This window comes from Pungitius pungitius, chromosome 6 (genome assembly GCF_949316345.1).
Source record: "Pungitius pungitius chromosome 6, fPunPun2.1, whole genome shotgun sequence".
NCBI lineage: Eukaryota > Metazoa > Chordata > Actinopteri > Perciformes > Gasterosteidae > Pungitius > Pungitius pungitius.
The window spans coordinates 7,000,051-7,020,573 of NC_084905.1; the positions used below are offsets into that span (position 1 = coordinate 7,000,051).

Consider the following 20,523-nt stretch of genomic DNA (forward strand, 5'->3'; position numbering starts at 1 on the left):
TTGGTATATTTCATACATTGTGTGTAGCTCAAAGTAGTGTGCATTTTATAATGAATAAACACAGAAAACCTTTCTATTACAGATCAAATAAAAGAAAATTGTATTTTACACCTACGATGACAGAAATGACACAAACAGTTCAAACAAATGTATTTATTTTAACTTAAAATAAATCAAAGATCACAGATATTGCACTGCAACAGTGGGTTTTATATACATTTGTCACACCATTATGTTACCGTATTTGTACTTACACTCTCTTCTCCTCAATGTTGTGTTCTTTTTTCAAGTCACAAAATTGAGTGTGACATGTGTGGCTGAGAGTTAGTCTGGGTATCATGATTTGTCATGCAGAATTCAGGACTTATACAATATGACGGATGTACAAATTACCCAACCACATATAAAATAGCATAGCTCCTGCCACCATATGCTTTTAGCATCAATAATCCAAGAATAGATTAAATCAGATTTTACTTGACACCTCAGTAATATGACTACAAGAGCAAACGACCTGGCATCTGAATGAACTTGTGAGGAATTGAGAAGCTGGTGTGAAGAGCACAGACGTTCCGCTCAGCTGAAATAATGATGACTGTTATGAAGTTGGCAGTTTGTTGTGTATTCAGTTAGGATCCCACTCACAAGTATAACGCTTCCATCAGAAGAGGTTTCCTACCGTCCCTTAGTCAGCACAAATCCGTATTTGAGCCCAGAGATGCAATGTACTTTATTTTGGTAAGAGTTGCTGAGTGCTTCAGGAGTTCTACTTCCTGACCTGCTCAGAACCAGCTCTTCTGATGAGAAACATCACTGTTGAGTTTATCAAGTGTATTTTTTCATAAAGCTTTTGTTACTGAGCACCTCACCAAAAGGTTTTCTTGATTAAACTCACAATGCCTGTCTCAGCCAGTGTCGCATAGTAAAAAGTAATAAAGTAATAATTGGTTTCAGAAAGTTCAATTGCCATTAAATGTAAAAACTATCTATATACGTTTTGATATTTGCTGGGAAGATGAGTTCAAATGCAGAGCTAATCAAATTGTACAAGACAGTGAAGATGACATTGGATCCTAATAGACAAGAAATGTCATTTGGACAGACATAGACTTGTTTGTTAAAAAGGTTTCAAAGAAGAAGCAGAATTTATTTATTTCTTTACATTACTAAACAACCTGACCTACATTTACTTGAATTGCAGTAATACGAGATACATTTATAAAAATAAAATACATGTAATATTCTGTATTTTGCCTTGAACCTTTGTTGCCTTAATCTACAGCTGACCAACTTGTAATTAATAACTGTATAGTTCATATTTTCATGTATTAAAAAAAACATTGTGAATATCTAAACTAAATCCACGTTGGATTATTTAGAGTAGTGTGGTTTTCTAGAGAACCGGGCACATGTTTCCCTCACACACACAGTAGGACTGAGGTCTGCAGCCAAGGAGAAGCACATGAATCCCACTGGAGCCCTTACTCAGCAGCACGCGTTGTTGTGCAGCTTCATCTTCATAATCCCCACGGGACCTGAACGCCTCGGTGTGATGAAGCGCAGCCGGTCCGATCATAGAGCAGAAAATAGGAATGCATCTATTAGACCCTGCAGTAGTCCGACCCGCTGCGTCTGACCTTTCAACTAGTTCAGGACCAAAGATAGTCGCCGAGGATTTATCTGCATGGAAAGTGTTCTGGTGCCGGCTGAGTGTTTTATCCCCACCGGCCACCATTAATCCGCCCGTGTGCTCCGAGTGACGCATCAGGCCGGGTTTGTTGATAAAAGAACTGCGTGAAAAAACATCTGGCTAGTGCATGTGTGTGCGTGTGTGCGTGCACGCGGCAGCGCTCCCGGGGCACGCACCGCCAAACACACTAGTTCTGAAAAAATAGGATTGTGGGGACTGCGTCTGGTATGGAAGATTACAGGAGTTTTCTTTGTCTTTTCTTCTTTCCTATCTGTGATTGGTTTCCCTGTGAGGTCATCCTCGAGATCTGGGCTTGGTTTTTCCAGGGTTTCCACAACACGCGTGATTACAAGACCCATCCGCAAAAAGAGATCCAATGTTGGTGAACAGAAATGCACGTTTAAATTGGGTGGTTTGCCCCTTTATGGCTGGATTAGTTAGGATTATTTAATGAATCAATAAATGAATCTATAAAATATACTTATTTGTGACCATAATGCCATCGTCTTAATAACAAATAAAAACAAATGATCGGAGCTGTTAATACACGTGTGAAAGTAATGTTTGAAGTTGATCCCGCTTAAAGGAGCGCTAGAGCTTTTGGGGAATTATTTGAGTGTGACTCCTTCTGCTGTTCATAGAGGAGAATACACCTCAATTACATGACGTGTAAATCGTTTCTTTCATTTTTTTAATGTTCCAAATTCCATTAATGCATTTCTTACAAACAAGGTATGAAATGTTGATAAAATAAAACTTTTTAGAAGTATGACATAGCAGAGTCATTGTATGAAGGTGTTCTACAGGATACCATATGAAAAGTCATTATGAAGTACGTATGATGTGCTTTAAAAGGTGCTATAATCACAACTTTACACTAGTGTGTTAAAAAAAACTATACTAACATATATACATATATTCAAACATTTGTAAAAAGTTTGTAAAGTAGTTTGACGGAAAAAAACAAGTCAAAGCATAATATGTTTGGAAAAGAAATCAAGATATAACATATTCCATAAAAAATTTAAAATCATAAAGTTCCATTCTATAGTATTAAAAGATCCCAGTACAGTTTATAATAAAAAAAACGGTCCTAAAATAATTTGTATAGAATTAAGATTGTTGTCCAAACCTTAATCTTAAAGTGCTGATAGACATGTAGAAGGATTTTTATTTATTGCTATTTATTATTATTAGTACTTGTAGTAGTTGTACTAGTAGTTGTTATATATATACATTGTCAGAACAGCTGGCGGAGGGAGGCAGGCAGGACTCAATCAAAGAGTTTCCGAAACAAGGATGTTTAATAAATTCAAACGAGGACTGCCGTGCACCAACAACAGGTAACAGGAGGCAATGACGCAACAAGGGGCACCAGGCTTATATACACAGGGGAGGAGCAGGTGATTGTTTCCACCTGTGTCAGAATCATCGATACTGCGGACAATCACAGGACAAGGCAGGAAGTGAAGCTAACCCCAGGAACAAGAGACATGAAACTACAAAATAAAACAAGAAGAAAACCCAAACCGTGACGTATATATGTTTTACTAGTAGTTGTAGTTGTTATATTTGTTTTAGTAGTATTTATAGTTGTTATATTTGTTGCAGTAGTGGTTGTAGTTACAAGTAACAAGTATTGTTCTTCGAATCTTTATTCAACTTCTTCTATTTCTTCTGTTGCACCTTTCAACTCCTTCACACTTTCAACTATTTAAACCGTTTAAATATTAAAATGTTCAGCTCATTCAGGAGAGAGTGAGTCAGAAGACTAGACAAGCGTTGTACACATCAACTTTACATTCTGTCTACCAAACCACTCCCTCACCCAATTCCATTATTTCAAAATAAAAGCCTCAATGATTATCTATAACTCAACCATGAAGCACAGAATGAAGCTATTTTGTTCAAATATGAACTGCTCTTTCAAATACTAGTATAACTAGTACTTACTTCTTCTACTGCTACTACCACTATTACAACTAAAACTAGTACTAAACCTTAAATTACTACAAAAATAAGTTTTATTATTTGTTTTTTTTCATTTCAGCTTCTCCCATTTCTGTATTTTTTGCAATTCTTTCAAGGTTAATTTCAATTTTTACTCATTTATGTATTTTCAGCAATTTTTAAATGTATTTCAGCTTTTCCTTTTTCTATTCTTTCAGCAATTTTCTGAAATTGATTTCAGCTTTATGCATTCCAACACATTTTCATCAGGAAATGCATTTTCTAGTTGTTATATTTGTAGTTGTGGTCGTAGTTGTTATATTTGTTGTAGTAATAGTTATATTTGTTGCAGTAGTAGTTGTAGTTGTTCATATTTGTTGCAGTAGTAGTTGTAGTTTCTATATTTGTTGCAGTCGTAGGCGCAGATGCATCTGAATTAAATGTGATGAGCCGGGTTCTAACACCACACAATGACATAATATACAATTCATATTTAGAGCTTTTTCGAACATGCTGTACTATGATATAAGATACCATGCTACAACTTTTTGTGGCTTTTCATTAACATACCATATTATTTTAATTTTGGTATTTGGTATTTTATTTATTACTTATTATTACTTGTTATTATTTATTAACTTTTTCAACATCATATACAACCACTTTCTTTTACATACAATTCTATGATAATTGTACATACTAAGACTCTTCATTGAAAATACTATTTTCTTCTGACATTTTTTTAAAACTACATTACATTAACATCTACTTTCATATACTTTCACTTCCTATGACTATTTTCGCCACTGTATTATTTTTTTCATATACGTTTTTATGACACGTTTGACACACTATATTTGCACTTTTTCATGACTTTTTTCGACATACTATCAGAACTTTCAACGTGATGTACTATGATATTTCATGACTTTTCTTCAAACTAAACTATGACTTTCTTAAACATACAATACTACAGCTATTTGCAACATTCCATACTGTGACATTTTTGTACTTTTTTTTGACAAACTATTGCAATTTTATACTCTTAAACACCATACTACATTTTTTTGGGACTGTTCTGTGTAACTTTATTAGACCTAATAAATGATGGTATTTATTTGGCTCTTTTCAGTTGATATGACATATTATTCAGTTCATTTTTACAAACTATGGGCACTCCTCAAATTGATCTTAGTTTCACAAAAACATACACCGAAAACAAATAAATATTTCTTTTTATTCTTCTCACTTCTCCAATGGATTTATGGATTGAACAGCCCTTCAGAGGAGAATTTAGGTAACTTAGTGATATAAAATGAAATCTTTGTCAGAGACAACTCAAGTAAAAAGGTTTATTCCAAGAAAAGAACCCTCAAATATGGATGAGGGAGGCAGAGTGAATTCTGAGTTTAGGGTATGGAAATTGTAGTCATTGTGAACTAACAAGTTAAGACAAAATACCCACGTTACAATTTGGAACTGACCATTTATTTAAACTGAATAGCATATACGTACAAAGTCTCTACAAAGCTAGAAAATATCTAACATACTTTTAGCCAATAGGGGGAAAAGTTACAAAGCAAAGATCAGACCCTGTGCAGTACCAATGGACAACCATTACTAGCTTATAGATTCTCCTAAATGTTCTCTCTTCTTTGCAAAATAGGATAAACATTAGAATATCAAAGATATACACAACATCTGTAATAAACGGTATTGTCACCTTTATATAAAGCACCTTATCAAAAACCCTCAGTGCAGATACAGATGTGCTGCCAAAAGCGAAAAGATTCAAGGCCATTTCGGAAAAGATCACAGACAGGACTTCTGTGCCACGTGCGGTTCCAAAAAATAAGAGAAATATCCACCTTGCACGTACAAAACAACATCAACAACACGGACCATGAAACTTAGATCAGAGCTTTGAAGCCTCTTGAATCCCCTTCAGGCAGCTAGTGGTACATGATGCGTATAGTGTGACCCAATCAGTGTGAGCGCTCCTCTGGTTCATCCAATGAGTGGACATGTAACAGTAAAGCCTTCAAGTGGAGCTTTTGTTAGGTTCAACACACATTTGGGGTTTCTGGGGCGTTCTTATACTGCTTTTTCAACCTGTCAACCATGACGGCTATATCGGGTATATTGGCTATATTTCATAAGGTGAAATTTGAAAAATGACTTCAAAAGCAGAACCAGGTTAAAAAAGACTCAAAAGGTTTCCACCGCTTTGTGTTCATCTTGTGGTGGTTTTACTTACGTCTTGACACTTTTACTGAGTGGCCCATGAGCAACAAATGTTTGTGTGTTGATTGTCCTGTTGTTTTGTCAGAAGATTGTGATTTCCTCTAGCTCGTCATAAATCCATTCCTCCTTTTGTGTCACATGATGACTGTCTTTGGTAAGCAGTTGATAGATAATGTCTCGACAGAGGGTCGTGATGGCAACCTCGGCCCCTTTAAGGCTGTGTAGTGGGTTATCACGCCCACGCTGCTGTGGAGGTCAAGTAATCTGCTCACAAACCACGGATCATTGCAGCGTGAGACCAACCTGGGGAAATTGAAGGCAGGGGAATTTTGAAAGAGGTTTTCCTGACACATGGTTTTTCTGTAACCCTGAGAAACACCCACGGGACTCTTGTGGGTATTCTGGACCACACGTTAATATATATCTTAGAATAAAGAATATCACACCATGTTAATCAGCATCACTTTTCTTCGTTGATGAATATAGTTTTTTCTATGTGAAGGTATGCTAGTAGTAACAAGTCCATGTTGAATTTTGTGAATGAGCCACCAGACAGTAACCTGTCACGCATACACATGGAAAAATACCTCTAAAAGCAGCCATGAAATGAACAAGAATCAGCATCTTGACACCTAATTCTAATTCACGTTGGACCCATAAAGCGAGCCAACGAGCCCCCCATCATCATCCCACTGACAGGAGCTGGTCCTGGAATAAAGGGAATCATCTTTCACCACAGTTGCCATGGATAAGCCTTGATGTAAATATGGACGTAATAATATTTCAGACCAAAAGAATATCAACAGCTGATCAAAAGAATCATGTTTTAACAGTTTGAGACAAAGACAAAAATGTTTTAAAGATTCACAGTGCTTCCAAATGGACTGACCAAAATACATTTAATAATTAAAGTTATAATCCTTAAGATTTTCATGATATCAAGCTGTTGTTTGGGTACATTTAATGGTGTGAATTTTCCCACAACAGCCATTGAAAGCAACATACTTCTTCCTTTACCTCTTGATATGATCTGTTTTTGTTGTTAATGGTGGAACTTTATCTCATTCCCCAAACGTTTTAAGGACCTTTCATAGCTGTGTTACATTAATGCTAATGTTAACTAATGCTTCACAATAAAAGCCTCAGCTGTTAAGGATTAACGCTTTAACACGCTTGCTTTATTTATATAGGATGAAGAATCATTAGTTGCACAAAACGGTACCTGAATTGTTTGATTTTGCTTATGTTATGTTCTTCTCAACATAAATTTGAGATAATATTACTGGAATTAACATATAATATTTTATTTTAGGGACAAACCTCTTTTCTTCCTTTCTGCAAGAATGCAGCTAACACAATGTTGAGTGACTATCTGTTCTATACGCAGCAGTGTGATGATACACAGGGTCTGACCTTCAGTGTCCGTCAGTGTCTCGGCAGATAACACACACACACCTTTGTCACAGGCAACAATTGCAAGATTGAGTTTTTTTTGTCTCTTGGTTGACATTACCGAATACAGGGGCCAGAAGAAGAACTTCCATTTCCATTTACAGTGTAAAGCAAAGTACAAATGAACTGGGACAAGAGGGAAAGAAAGCAAACAGGACGAGACAGGACAGGACAGGACGTCTCCAGTCGGGTTTGTGGTAAAAAACACCCGGGTTGATCCCAGTGTGTTTCCTGGTGTTTTAACAGCTAAGGAGCATCTGCTATTCAGACCGGCGTCATGATTTATGCGTTGGTATTCTCCATAATGTCTGATGTTAAATAAGAAATGCCCCAAATGTTGTGGTGGTGTTTCGTGAGCAGCAGTGAAAATGCAGCCATTTTCTTCCTCCCCAAGGGGAGTGTGTTTGGGTGAAAGACACTTTAGTAGTATTCCATTTTAGACAGTTTACCTGCAATGTCCCCGTCTATCATCAAGCAAAAAGGCCATATGTTTGTGAGTGTGTGTGTGTGTGTGTGTGTGTCTACATGTGTGTTATTCCTTGACGAGGCGATAGATGTGGTGCTGAGCTCCGTGCTCATTGTTGGACACCTCAAACACACACGCCATACAAAGCAACGTCTCCTGAGTGTCTCTGTTGCTGACCACCTGGACACACACACACGGAGGAACCACATGATCACAATATATTTATATTCAAACACATGAGTCATTGAAGTCATTTGAACAATATAGTGTGGGCCAAAAAGTTTGATCTGACGCAATGTTCTATCTAACTGTGCCCACAAAAAGTTAATAAAACAGACAGCTCAAATAAACAAAGCATAATTACAAAGACGTTTGAATATCAACATGCCAATTTCCGCTCACAGTGGCATAAAATATGAGCAGCTGACTTTTTTAGGTTTGTGGGGGGGGTTCCTGTTAATTAGAGAAAGTGGTCCTCAGAATGGTTTTAAGAACCAAAAGAAGGCCAATTTGAAACATTAAGTCCAATTTGAAAGATATGGTTGTGATGAATTCAGCCTCTTGTGGCTGAAATGAGTATAACAACAACACATGCTAAAAAAGAAAGGAATCTCCCCTGCCAAAACCTGGAAAGATTCATTAGATACTTGGAAAATTGATTGATCGACTTTTTTTCTTCTTCTCTGCCTCTAAAGGCCTCGAGAAAACACACACACACACACACACACACACACATTGAGTGATGCCTCACCAGCAGTATAGTGAAGTTCTCCAGCACACTGTTCATCATGTATTTCTCCGGCAGGTGCTTGAGCTTGTGGATGAAGTTGATCATGTATTCACACATCGGAGAGCGGCTGATTCTGTAAACGAAGCGTCCGTTTTCAAACCTTGCGTAATCCGTCTGGAAGAGAAGGAGATTTTTGATTTTTGAAAAGCACTTTATTTACTTAAAACAATTAAAGTGTTTTACTTTTCACAAAAAAATATATATATATATATATTCTCACATGAAAACTTGTGTAAATTCCTACTCATCATGGACCACAGAGCAAAAAATGTTGTTAAAACACCAGTGCTGTTTAAAAGCATCCAAATCGCCACAGTGTTTAAAAAAAACTAAATTATAGCCAGTCTCGTTCTTATGTTGCATAACCAGATGGCCCTGGCCTCTTGCCCTTCCCTGTTTTTCCACCCTGATAAAATGGAGGCAGCCCTTTAAAATTTAAAACACTGGAATCAATTAAAAACAGAGCAGTATCCAGCCCCAAGTTGTTTGCATGTCTGAGAATGCAGCCACGTCTCTCCACTCCAACCCAACCGGACCTGTAAGATATTTTTGTACAAACTGCAGTCTAAAAGTGGCCGTCCGGCTGGCCAGATGGACAGGGCCCCGTTCCCCCTCCTCTCTGGCTAAATAAAAGGTGTATTCCCAGGTATTTAAAACCATCTTTCCTCCATGCCAGGCTCTGGGGTGAACTGGGAGGTCAGCGAGGGCTTCACTCTTCCTCCAGTTCACCCTCGCTGCCGATGCATCCTTCTGTCCCTTAATAAAAACAACAATGTCATCCGCAAAGGCTGATAAAATGTCTCCCCTAAAAGGGGGTAAAAGCAGCCCCTGCAGGCTAGAGCGTGTTCTAAAGAGAAGGGGTTCCAGGGACAGAGCACAACCCTCTACACACTCTAAAAGGTGCACACAGACTGCAGTTTATCTTCAAGCACACTCTCAGCGTCCCTGTACAGTATGTACAGTTTGACCAACGTTACCGTGGGAGTGAACAAGAACAGTGGTCAGAACGCTTGATAAAGCTTGACTTTATCTGACTGTTTGGTTGACATTCCCTTTAGCACAGCTCCATCTAGTGGATGCACAACGCAACCCCAGTCAAATGTTTGACTGCAGTATCTTCTATTCTATACGCCTTATACTGTAATCCGGTGCGAAAACAGTTAGAAAATAGGCCATTCATTGAAGGTGCGCCTTATAGTGCGGAAAATACGGTACCAGCCATGGGAAAGCAGTAGTGTGTATCATCTGTGGCGAAGTACGACTACTACATATACTGCACTTTGATTTTGTACAAATTATGTTGTAATCTAAATGACGTGCACACTCTTTGAATGTGTTTTTACAGCTGTGTGCACCTGATTTCACGCATTTCATTCTTGAAAGAGGCAAAAGTTTATGCAAAAAGTAGATTTTGCCTCTCAAGTTTGCTTTTTGTATTTGATGACATGGTTTGACTTGATTGTTTGGCAACAGTGTACTTTTATTAAATACGTCTCTAAAGCCAATGGCTCTCTGTGAGCAAATCTTAAAGGTTTAATGAATTGCTTATTGTTTATTAAAAAGGATAATATACATCTATATTATAAAATAATATAAGGATTCCAGTGCAGCCCAGCAGAGATGTATAATCCCAGTTAGCTCCCCCTGAACAGGGTACAACTTAAAAAAAGCATCCTCACCTCCACTTTCTCGACCACCTGCTTGCCGAAGGAGCAGACCTTGGTGGAGCAGGTGATGGTCATGTTCTCCGAGCTCTCGTATTGGCTGCTGACACCGTAGAAGGCTGCCGGGTCATCCTGCACGTTGTAACTGAGGTCGGCCTGGCAACCGCATAGCAAGAAAAAAAGACAAACATTACCTACAGCCCTAATGACGGCACAACCTGAACTGTCAACTTCCTGCCACCTGACCATCAGTGCCCTCTGCTGGTCATTGAGTGTGTGTGTGTGTGTGTGTGTGTGTGTGTACACACACACACACACACACTAGCATCTGGACCAGACTGTGACTGGAGTCGTCATCACTTTTAATCTTTTTGTGTGGTGCAGTCATATTTGACACAAGGGTGGAGCAGATCGTTCATACAAAAGCAGTCATGCAGGAACTAGTTCTGTTTTCATCTGCTTCACTTAAATGTCTGTTGGCCCAAATCACAGAGAAATACTGGGTCTATACCAGCTGGTTGGAGAGATCAGATGTGCATGGAGTCTTGATTTTTTTTTGTCCAGGCTTTGGAGACATTGGCCTTTGAGATTTACGGCTCGGTCAAAAAATCCAATCGAGGTGAGTGGACAGAGAAATATGGAACCTTTTCAAAAGAAAGGTCAGTGGGTGATCGAATCAGGGGTAGATCTCTCTCCCCCTGCTCCCCCTTTTTAGACCAAATCAAAAGGTTTTTTCATTTTTAATTCAAAATGATTTTTAAAAATCTCAAATCTCCAGTGGCTTTGTGCGATGTGACTTTTGATGATAAGGTTCATCTACTTTCTACAAAGTAGTGGATACGGCATGCCACACAAAACAATATTTCTTCTCTTTTAATTAGAGCAGCGGTGAACCTGGTTTACAGGCGGAGCCACGAGGAAGATGGTTTGTAATGAGTTCTCCAAGGAGCACTGTGTGTCGGTTAAAAAATCGAACGCACACAACCGCTCACCGGGTGCTAAGTGCGTGTACATTCATTAACACACACAGACACACACATACAACTGAGCTCTATTAAGGCGGCAGATTATCAGAAAAATTCTCCATTGTGGAAGATCAGAGAGCTTTTTAATTAAATTCAGAGAGAAGGCTTTCAACATGGTCTCTCTCTCTCTCTCTGTCTCTCTCTCTCTTCTGCAAGCACATCCCACCTCTTCTACATGTATTGTTTACTGCACCCACTTCACCGTCTTCTCCCCCCCCCCCACTCCAATCGCAGCTTAGTAACCAGAACGAGGGACGGCGCTCTAGTAAGCAGTGTCTGCCGCCTCTTTTAAAATGTTACATCTTCTATTTTGTATGCATTCCAAACACCCCCCTAACTAAATTACCACCCACAGTGGTGGGTTGACTCAGTTACATCTAAAGCCAGGGAGCATTTTGTGCTGTTTAACAAGGTTTCATGTTGCATTAAAAAAAAGCCATCACAATAGCAACGTCCAAGAGCGACTACAGTTACTATTAAATGTCTTTCAAATGAACAACTAAAGGCCCCTAGAAGCATTTGTTTCCCAGGTTTCTGAGGTTTACAAATATCGGAATAATCTGATCATCTTTCCATGAAGTCATTTCATGAGCGAAACAGGAGACAATAACAGCTGTGACGCTCATTCCGGCCTCGGGAAGCAGAAGCGCACCACTGCACAGCATTCCAGGTAGGAGCTGTCATTCTTCCATGGACTCCAAATAAGATGTATAATGCTTACATATTTGATACATATTATGATTATAGATAATCTTGGCAACAGTTTTGATGTTCTCGCTTGCCTCTCAAGGCCTCCGTACCTCAAGGACCTGTTAGTCAGAAGCAGCCCACCAGAGACCTGCTCTGAAAAAGGTCTGCAGCTTTTTTGAGACACTCCGATAGTTTGAGTTCATCACAAGTAAGTGTGTGAGTGTATTTCTGTGGTAGAGAGAAATAGCTAAATGTTAGATGTGTTTTGGTGCCAGGATTTGTGAAAGTCCCTTTGGTGTATTGCAGCTCTGAAAAAGCGAAACACACACACACACACACACACACACACACACACACACACACACACACACACACACACACACACACACACACACACACACACACTCAGGTGGAGACAGAGCGACCTGTGAGTCAGAAGGTGAGCAGGTGTTCAAACAATGAGACTTTGCTTTCATCAACCCACCACCCTCATATCCCAGGTGGAAGAACAGAACACACACACACGTGCACACACACACACGTGCACACACACACACACACACACACACACACACACACACACACACAGCTATAAGTAGAGACAACAACATGGCACTCGGTGGAAAAATAGGGTACAGGAGGAAAACATTTCTTGAACTAAATAAAGAAAACCTCTCATTTATTTTGGATGCATGTGAGCTTTGACGGAATTGTGTTACGCATCCCTGTGTAGATGATACTTGGATCCTTAAAAAAAAAAAAACATTGGCGCATTCTCCAGGCAACAGGTCAGCGTTTGTCTGCTCACCCAGAACTTGATCAGGTAGAAAGCGTTTTGCGGGCCCTTGCCGAACAGCTCCTTGAGGCCGCCCTTCTTCTCGGGAAACTTGTCGTAGATCTGCCTGATGTCCACACACTCCAGCATGGGGTCGCTGTAGTTCATGCTGCTCTGGCTGATGTTCACAAACAGGTGCTTGTTGTACTGAAGGGGGAGGGGGAGACGTTGAATTAGGCTCAAGGATGGAGGGCGAGAAAGTGAAGGCCCGATGGCAAACAGCTGATCAACAGCAGCAAAAGAAAGACCGATGGATAATAACGATTAAAGGAAAACACATCTTTAATTCATGGGATTTGGCCGTTTGTTTTATGAGTGCACTCATCAATGCTGAAGTCACTCGATTAAAAAGGTATAGTCCGCATTACTGACATGCACACAGTTAAAGTTAGCTATCTCAAAATAATAAGCTTCTTCACCTAGGAGACTGGCAAGAATCACGTTATTGTCCCCCTTTTGTCTGTCTGCTAGGGAAGCTATATTTGGAAGGATTATCATTGTATTTTACCGTATAAATGTTGGTATGTTCCCCCTATTTCATTATGGTTTTATGATTAAAAAATATGAACATGCACATGCAACATTGGTTCACGAGCAAACATTGATGTGAGCAATGGACATATCAAATTGTAAGTATATAAGGAGACCAAAAACGTTTTGAGGAAAAAGATTTATGAGTAAATTCAAATGGAACACTATTATTATTACAACTATTATTATAATGTGTTACTGAAAGAGGACAAGCAAACAAGTTAATTCTTTATTTAACGTTTTATTTTAAAAAACAGAGTGCTATGATTAGATACTCGTCTCAAATTGTTAAATTCATTTTCCTTTTTTACAATTATCCTGCTCACAGCTGCAATCGTCTCACCCTTCGTCTCCCATTTTAGCTAAATTACACACCTCAAAACAAACCCTCTAACATGACATTACTGTAAAAGACGCACCATTTGACAGGGGAGTCCATTTTTATCTCAACGTGGAGCAGTTTGAGGTTTGTAACTGTCCAAACAATTGTTACAAGATGAATGCCGGGCTGTCTGAGTCCAAGGTGGAAAAATGACAGCGAGTCCAGAGTGTGGCAGAATGACAGATAGACGCAGTCAGTGCCAGAGATAGAGCTTTACAGAGGTTGTTCATATCGGGATACACACAAAGGGATTTAACGTTGTTCTCTGCTGTGGGGCTATCTGTCATCTGTGTTTATGGGACAATAGGGAGTGCTTATTGTGGACTGGTGCTCTGTGTGTGTGTGTGTGTGTGTCATACTCACTGCCTCCTGGTCCCTCTGGGTCTCCAGGAAAGATGAAAACTCCACCAGTCGTAGTTTGGTGGTGCCGATGGAGCGACCCTGCCACGCCGGCTCTCTGTGCGTTTGGGCTGCCGCTGGAGGCTCGTAGGCTGAACAACAGACGCACACACGCACACAGGATTATCATAACAACGCCATTTAGCTGCGTTAGGAGTAAGGCTATCATTGCTCTTTGCTCCACTTGTGTAAAATGAATGCTTCACTCGAGTATCACAGGCAAAAGCCTGGCCGAGGCGAGGGTGCAGCACAAAGAGGCCCTTAGCAAAAATAGATGTAACCACAGCACAGGGAATAAATTCTCCAGGGTGTCGACTCAAAACTCCATTCACGTAAGCCCTGCGGCTTTTGTAATCTAGTGTTTGTGTGTGTGACAACTGCGTTTAAACATTAAGAAGAACCCACCGGCACTGATGTTCCTATACCATTTTGAAAGGTGAAGTCACATAGTGACGCTAACGAGACTTGATTTGGGCACGTGAGCGCTAGTAGGCGTAGCCCGCTAACGGGAGCACACACGCCTTAGTGAGAGCTGGTTAACTAGTTTAGTTAGCCAACATTCCACTGTTTCTAACCAGACGTTGCTCTCTGGTTGAGTTGTTTCAACAGCCTGTGGAGTCACCCAGAGATCCAGATACAGCTGGCAGTTGGCAATTGGGAGAATGAGAACATCTTGCCCCAAATGAGAACATCTTGCCCCAATGATGAAACACGCACCCGAGCTTTCGCTCCGATTGCGCTTTAATGTGATTTGCAGCTTTTTTTTGTTAGGGGTATTGGAAAATGATCCACACTGTATCTGACTCTGTATATTTACAGCTGTTATTGATGTTGTTATTTACGTCTCTGGGTGATTGTATCCACACAAAGTGCTCAATCACGGATGGAGATAAGCGTCCATCCCAGTGCTGGTAACTAACCAAATAAAGCAATGTTGCATGTTAATTTAAATCCAACTTTAGCGTTTTTAGATTTGAAACTGTAAGAAAAAAAGCAACATTCGTTCCTTAATCGTAATGAAAGAGAAGTTGGATTGACACCTCTCCCGTGTTGACCTCTTCACTAGACAAGAAAGGATTGGGGGGGGTGGTCTAGGAGACCGGGGTGTCAAAACAGAAACAACAACAGAAACACACTGTAGATAGCCAGTTGAGCACATGGCAGCGAGAGAAGAGGACCGCCTGTTCGCTTCACAGAAAGAGGATAATCCCACCTGAGATTGTGGTGGTCCCCGCTGTCTGCCCAGGGTAGGCTTGCTGAGAGAACGGCTTGATGCTGAGAGAAACAGAGACATACACACACACACACACACACACACACATAACGACGGACGGATGAGAAAGCCTTAAAGAAAGAAAGCAGAGAGAAGAGGAGACACAGTATAGGACCACGCAGGTCACACAGAGAGAATTCTGCTCTCCTTTATGAAATTGTAGCAGGGGTATTCAGTACAAAGTTATGCCAGCCCTCACAAATGCATTGTTGGATTTATATATTCTTTATAGTATTTTAACTTACTCTTCTGTGGTGGAGCTGGACTGTCCTTCAGGAATCATTCCCTGCCACAGCTAAGAAATAAACACATAGATACAAACACACCAATTCGTATGTGTGAGTTCAAACGGAGCAAATGTACTCATTTGTAGAGAATAAATAGTCCCTTTGTGTGTGTGCTTATGTGTATGTGTTACCTGTGCATTGCTGGGAAAGCTGCTCCGCACTATTCCGGGCAGGAGCTTGCTGTGTATGGCGGTGGCCGAGACGATCTGGGCCGAGGACATGGACGAGATGCTCTGCAGGGCCTTCTCCTTGGCATTCTGGTCCTGCCACGGCAACAAAACACACACCCACGCACACATCACCATCGTCATGAACGTCTATGTTTAACACCAGCAGCTTTTTTACACGCCACTAGAACTCAAGAGCTAAAAACTGAGCCAAAACACTCATTGAACAAAACAGAAGATATCTCAGTCACTGCTTTGCAGGGCCTTTGAGGGAGAAATCCAGGAACTACAGCGGCAACGGTTTTGGTAACAATCTGGACAATCGAAGCGCTTCCAATGGAGCGTGTTAAAGGTCTCCGACTGTCATCATCTACAATTTAACATTCTCAAACGCCGAGAGGATCCTGGTGAAGTAGCTCAAAGGGCACCGACCTTGTTTTGCCTTTCTGATTATTTCATCAGCAAAAATCAGACAATATTGGGCCATATGTTTTTCATGTGTAAATCCCTTATTTAGAGTAAGACTGTGTGTGCAATGAAAAGAAGATTACGGCAGAGCACCTTTGTGTGTGTGTGTGTGTGTGTGTGTGTGTGTGTGTGTGCTGCTCTGGTTTGCAGACCCAGGAGGAAGTCATAGCAACAACGTTGGTGAGCAGGCATGCAGCCGAGCTCAACCAGTTTCAGACCAGTTCAGAAGGTTTTACGGTAAGTCTGATGACATGTGGGCTCATTTGTAACGTCTGAACTTGAAGCGACACGGTCCTCGGAGCAGAAAAATAGCTGAAACAAATGGAATGAAAGGCGCTGGAATAGCTGGAGAATTGCTAATTGGCAGCTTCACTCAAGTTAATTGCCACTGAGAGACATCGCTCCTTCTAAGGGATGTAATAACATTACAGGAGGCAACGAGATGGGAATCATGCTGGATTTTCATATTAAGTACCGGGACCCATATGGGTTTGATAACATCCATGACCTGAACTCATTTCTTTGAAACCACCGACTCATGTGTTGCAGCCTCAAAGAGGAATCTAAGAATCAGAGAAGAGGGTTGACGCATGTTGACGATAAATAGTGCCAAGACAAGCCACTGATAACCAGATCTGAAGCCAATAATCATGCAAGCACTTACTAAACGCCTATTTGTTCCCAATGAAGTTTACTTTTTTTTTTTTTTGTTACGGTCAAAAAGTGTAATTTAAAAAAATATGTAATCGCTGTAAATTCTGAAAACAACTGTCCACTGTAGCCTATGAACAGCTGCTCTGGTGAGTGCATGTGTGAGTGTGACAGACTTGCTCATTGGTGCATTTGTAATATTTCTAATGGCACACCATTAGGTGACACAAACACTCACCAGAGCACCACTGTGTACAATGTGTTATGCAAACAGACACTTGTTGGTTGCATTAATATTTGGTTTTGAGGCTTTTCCTTGGTATGCTGAAAATAGGAATAGTATTATTTCTTAGTTTGAAGCCAAGGCCTTTGGACTCTCGATTGGTTGGAACAAGCTATTCTGAAATTGCGAACTCTTTCATAATAAAAATAGGCGTCAGCTGAATAGATAGGGATTAATCTAGAATAAAAGTACAGCAATCATGAAGAATATTCATATCATATTTCACTAACATGACCAAATGTTAACATAATTCAGCCTATGTTCATTAAGTTTGTTACTATTAAAAATAACCTCTCCTGTCACGTTTAATCAACCACCCGTCATTCGCTTTATGACAGAAAACATCAATTCAGCCCTTGCCGCGTCTCCATTTGTAGTTCCGTCTGCTCTTCTCAGAAAACAAGCGCTTCTTTGTTGCTTTACATCAAGTTAATTACAACAAACAAAGGTGGAAGAAGAAGTAAAAAGAGGCGAGATGGAGAGCGCGGAGCTCGATGAATAGACTGAATGGAGGGTGAAGGGAGTGTAACGGTGGGGGGAGGAACAAACGAACGAATACGTGGATGTTAGAGACAGTGAAGAGAAACCTTAACAGGCCTAATTAGATACCTGGGATACTGGCATTACTGTGAAGGCCGTCCTTTCAGCCACACTGAAAAGTTATCAAGCAGATCGCTTTGATGCCTCATGTGGAGGGATTGCAAGCTTACATTTGAGATATTCACAGTGAAAGTTTAACCAATAATGATTGGGGTTTTCATTGTGCCATTTGCTCCCTTAATGTTGCGCTCCATAAGACCCCTTGATGTGGAATACGGTGATTTATTTTTTCATCCTGGCTCCTGTAAAAGCAGTTTCACTTTCTGTAGGTTTTGTTAACCAAAGTGGCCAAGATTGTATGTAATCCACAAAAAATAGGAATGGTGTTTTTATAAACATCACTTCCTGTTCACGTATTATGGGTTAAACCCTTACCTTTAGTTTGGATTGAAACTCTCTGGATTTTCTTCTGGCTAACACCTGGATGTGACTGGATACCTGAGGAGACGAGAGAAGAGGAGGAGAAAAGAAGAGAGGAGTAGAATAGAGGGGAGGAAAGGGTACAAGGAAGAAAGGGGGTTGGAGGGTACAAAAGAGAAGAGGAAGGACCAAACAGTAGGTTGCCATGGTTATGAAAGGACTACTGCCACACTAGGGGGGCGCCAGCACACACACACACACACACACAAATGCATTAACACACTACTCCCCTGACAACAGTGAATAGACCCATCCATGCACATCTTTTGAGAGAGCAAAAAGACACCTGGGAACACAGGACACAAACTAAGATGCCACGATTACACGGCTCACACGTATGTAAGACGTCATTTTCTATGCCCACGTGGTTGTTGGCATACAGTAATATGAATGCCGAAAGAGAACATTAATGCAGTCTTTAAAAAAAGAAACCAAACTGTTACCAAAACACAGTGAAACTGCGTGAGAGGTTTTTTCTACTTGAGTTTAAATAAAAAAAAAACCTCGTTGTGAAAATCCCTAAGGTTTGGTTTCTATTTGCATGTAAGAATATCTTAGAATAAGTATACCCGACTTTCTTACTTTTAAGTACAGTTCTGAGGCACTTGAAGATTTCTAACTTCATCACACTGCAGATTGACAGCTTGGGTTACATTGCAGCTTCAGATGAATATTGCGAAATGTAATCTAAGAATAAAGATGCTCTTTTGTAGAGCACTTTAAAAGCAAAATATGTGAGAAACGTTAGAGGTAACAACATTACTCCCTTAAAAAAAATTCAGTTTACGTAAGACCACCTTTCCTCGCTTTCTCCTAATGTAGAAAAGGGGCGTGCAACATCGGGCAGGTGTCGTTTTATATCGTTTCCACCCTTTCCCCAAACTGTTGTGGTGATCGGCCCCCCCCATCTGTACATAACGCAACAGGCTGTGCTACGTGCCGCAGGGATGTGACTGGATGTGGTGTGCGTGCTGCCACCATTACCTGTTTCCTCGTCCGCGTCTTGCCCGTCCGGAGCTTGATGTATCTGGCTATCAGCTCATTCCGACCTGGGTGGGGGTGGAATGGGGACACGGGACACACTGGTAAAACATTCAGACGCTCTCTAAACGTACAATTTCAACCATCTTTGCTTCCCGATGGCAAGCGCAAATCACGGGAGCCTGACAAACAACCCGGTGCCGGATTTAGCTCCGTTGACCCGGCGACACCGGTGTCATGCGGTTTTCCACTTGAGCCCTTTCGCCGAGCACCCACACACACACACACACACACACACACACACACACACACACACACACACACACACACACACACACACACACACACACCACTGCCCTGAATACACATGACCCAACAATACAGGTATTCATGCGGACCGGCCGTCCCCTGATTAAAGGAACCAGAGGGGCAGCTGTACCCATGCTAACGTGCACACACACACACACACACACGCTTACAATGCTGAATAATTCAACCCATTCAATAGGGAGCACAGCAGACTCAGCATGACCTGGCTAGCATAGATTAGTGAGGGACGGGGAGACAGAGACAGAGAGAGAGAGAGAGAGACAGAGAGAGAGAGAGAGTGAGAGAGACAGAATGCATTTCTTGAGATGTGGGAGCATCTTGCAACCCTCAAAATTCCATTTTCTGTCATATTCCGTAATTATTCAATTTGCTAACGAGCGCGTTCTCTGTGTTTATCTGCGCGTGGAAAAACCGCGAGGCCAGCTGGCCGACTGATGGTCAAGATCAACACAAAGCCAAACCCCTCCACACACACTACCCGAATGGCTTGCAACAATAGCCCTAACTAACTAGCAGATGGCATGCGTGCACGTGTGTTTGCACATGTGTGTGTCTGTTCTGACCATTCCAATTCTAACAGAGATAGGGAGCTTAAGACTGATAACATCTACAGCTTCCCCCATGCAGGTGTTCTCCTAGCAAGTCAAAAGTTGCGACTGACGACAGCACACACACACACACACACATACGTGTATGTACATGCATCAGTGCCAACACACACACACACACACACACACACAGACCCTGGCTGCTGAGGCTGACATCTGACTCCAGAGGGGCCAGCTGGTCTTTCTAGGAGGCTTAACGGTGAATTATCATCCTTCACTAACCCTGAGGCACACATCCCCCGCCCTGCTTCTTTCTAAAAAACTCTCCAGAACACACATAATCATAACATAATTACACGCACACACACACACACACACACACACACACACACACACA

At 40.9% G+C, this 20,523-nt stretch overlaps 1 protein-coding gene across 1 annotated transcript in view; it reads right to left on the minus strand.

Moving 5' to 3' along the window:
* Positions 1–4,863: 4,863 nt before the first annotated feature.
* Positions 4,864–20,523, minus strand: part of tead1a (TEA domain family member 1a) — a 30,048-nt gene continuing 14,388 nt past the window's right edge. The window contains exons 3-12 of the mRNA XM_037452149.2: positions 19,252–19,316; positions 18,223–18,285; positions 15,810–15,941; positions 15,637–15,686; positions 15,332–15,393; positions 14,083–14,210; positions 12,780–12,953; positions 10,272–10,412; positions 8,554–8,706; positions 4,864–7,982 (exon numbers count right to left, since the gene is read on the minus strand). Of these exons, the coding sequence (XP_037308046.1) occupies positions 7,869–7,982; positions 8,554–8,706; positions 10,272–10,412; positions 12,780–12,953; positions 14,083–14,210; positions 15,332–15,393; positions 15,637–15,686; positions 15,810–15,941; positions 18,223–18,285; positions 19,252–19,316 (1,082 nt within the window). The 3' untranslated portion in view covers positions 4,864–7,868. The remainder of the gene's footprint in view (positions 7,983–8,553; positions 8,707–10,271; positions 10,413–12,779; positions 12,954–14,082; positions 14,211–15,331; positions 15,394–15,636; positions 15,687–15,809; positions 15,942–18,222; positions 18,286–19,251; positions 19,317–20,523) is intronic.